Raw genomic sequence first — 1,470 nt, forward strand, 5'->3', positions numbered from 1 at the left:
GGCTTCAGATGACTGCTTCTCCTTTCCCGCAGAGCGTCTGAACATCCAGATCGTGTCAGCCCAGAGCCGCACTGGCCTGCTCACGGCCCAGGAGGCCCAGCGTGTCCGGCAGCTGCATGAGGAAAACCGGCAGTTCCTGCGCATCCCACGGAGGCGAGTCCTGCAGGGTGGGGCCTGGATCCTTCTCTGCTGAGTGGGCTCAGCCCCTCGGTGGCTACGAGCCTGGAGACAGCCCTCTGCTTTGTCAATACCCTGTTTTGGGGGGAGCCGCTACCTGGCCTGCGTGAGTCTGCTGTAACCCGCAGCACAGGTGCCTGCCTGCCACGCGGGTGCTGCCGGCCCCAGCCCATCTGTCCTGATTGTGTGGGTTTTCTGCTCAAAGCCCGGCACTGCTGGTGCATCCAGGCCACCTGCTAAGCCTTTCCAGAGCTCTGTGCATGGTGGACGGAGAGATGAATCCCCCATCTTAAATGACCTACAAATCTTAGCTCGAAAAAACAGCTTTGTGAGTTCTGGTGTGCATAGGATAGCGTCCTCCCAGCTGGTGGAGTTTAGAAGTAACAAGGAAAAAAGGTGTACTTAAAGCTGCTGAAAACAGGTACATGCACGTCTAAACTATAACCATCTCAGTGTAGCTGAATGTGTGGTGCCTGTGTTCTTTGTGGATGTTTACTGCAGTAGTGTAACTGGTCTAACTGCTATTTCTGACCGCTCACTCCAAAACGTGCTTGTTACAGGCCGCGTTGGGATAGGGCAACCAGTGCGGAGGACTTGAAGCAAGCTGAGAGGAAGAGCTTTCTCGAATGGAGGCGACAGCTTGCCCAGTGAGTATGCCACTTGTGTCTGGGTAAGTAGCTGGTGGCATTTGGACGCAGAGGAAGCAGTGGGTTGTATTTATCCTTGCTGGACCAGTAACATTAATGTCTTGTCAGTAGCTCCCTGTACTTGCTCTGGAAGGCTGGACACCCCAGCCACAGTCCAGTGGTGAACTCTGCAAAGCTCTCCTGTGTGTGCATGTGCTTGTGCTGTTTACAGTTAAAATTCTTCAGGGTGGAGTGTGATGTTCTGCTTTTGCCTGTGGAGTGGAGGAATGGTGAATGTGTCTTCTAAGAGCAACAGTGCTGCTCTGAGTAGAGTGCAGTGCTGCCAGCCTGTGTACGGCAGCTTGCGCTGGTCCGGTGCTGCGTCTGCTGGCCTGGAGAGTTAGGTGGTATCTGCTCACACCCTGCGAACCCACGCTTGCCCCGAGTAAAGTCGTTCAGGCGGTGGTAACAGCAGGTCAAGGGTTGTATAGAGCCATTCCGGGTACCATCCCCAAATTCATTATTTTTTCCAGCTGGTACTCAATTGAGTAATAACTGCTGGCATTTGGGATAACTCCTCTGGTTTATTATTGTGGCTCTGAAATTTCACGGGCAGACTTTTGATGAGTTTGTGCTCTTTCCATCATTTACCACTTCTCCATTGATC

The 1,470-nt window shown here is 53.1% G+C and overlaps 1 protein-coding gene across 1 annotated transcript in view; it reads left to right on the forward strand.

The window, feature by feature from the left end:
* Positions 1 to 1,470, forward strand: part of LSG1 (large 60S subunit nuclear export GTPase 1) — a 66,331-nt gene that overhangs the window by 54,498 nt on the left and 10,363 nt on the right. Inside the window, exons 2-3 of the mRNA XM_009320411.1 lie at positions 33 to 153; positions 738 to 824. Coding sequence (XP_009318686.1) covers positions 33 to 153; positions 738 to 824 — 208 coding nt within the window. The remainder of the gene's footprint in view (positions 1 to 32; positions 154 to 737; positions 825 to 1,470) is intronic.

Source organism: Pygoscelis adeliae, unplaced genomic scaffold, assembly GCF_000699105.1.
Source record: "Pygoscelis adeliae isolate BGI_AS28 unplaced genomic scaffold, ASM69910v1 Scaffold413, whole genome shotgun sequence".
Classification (NCBI taxonomy): Eukaryota; Metazoa; Chordata; class Aves; order Sphenisciformes; family Spheniscidae; genus Pygoscelis; species Pygoscelis adeliae.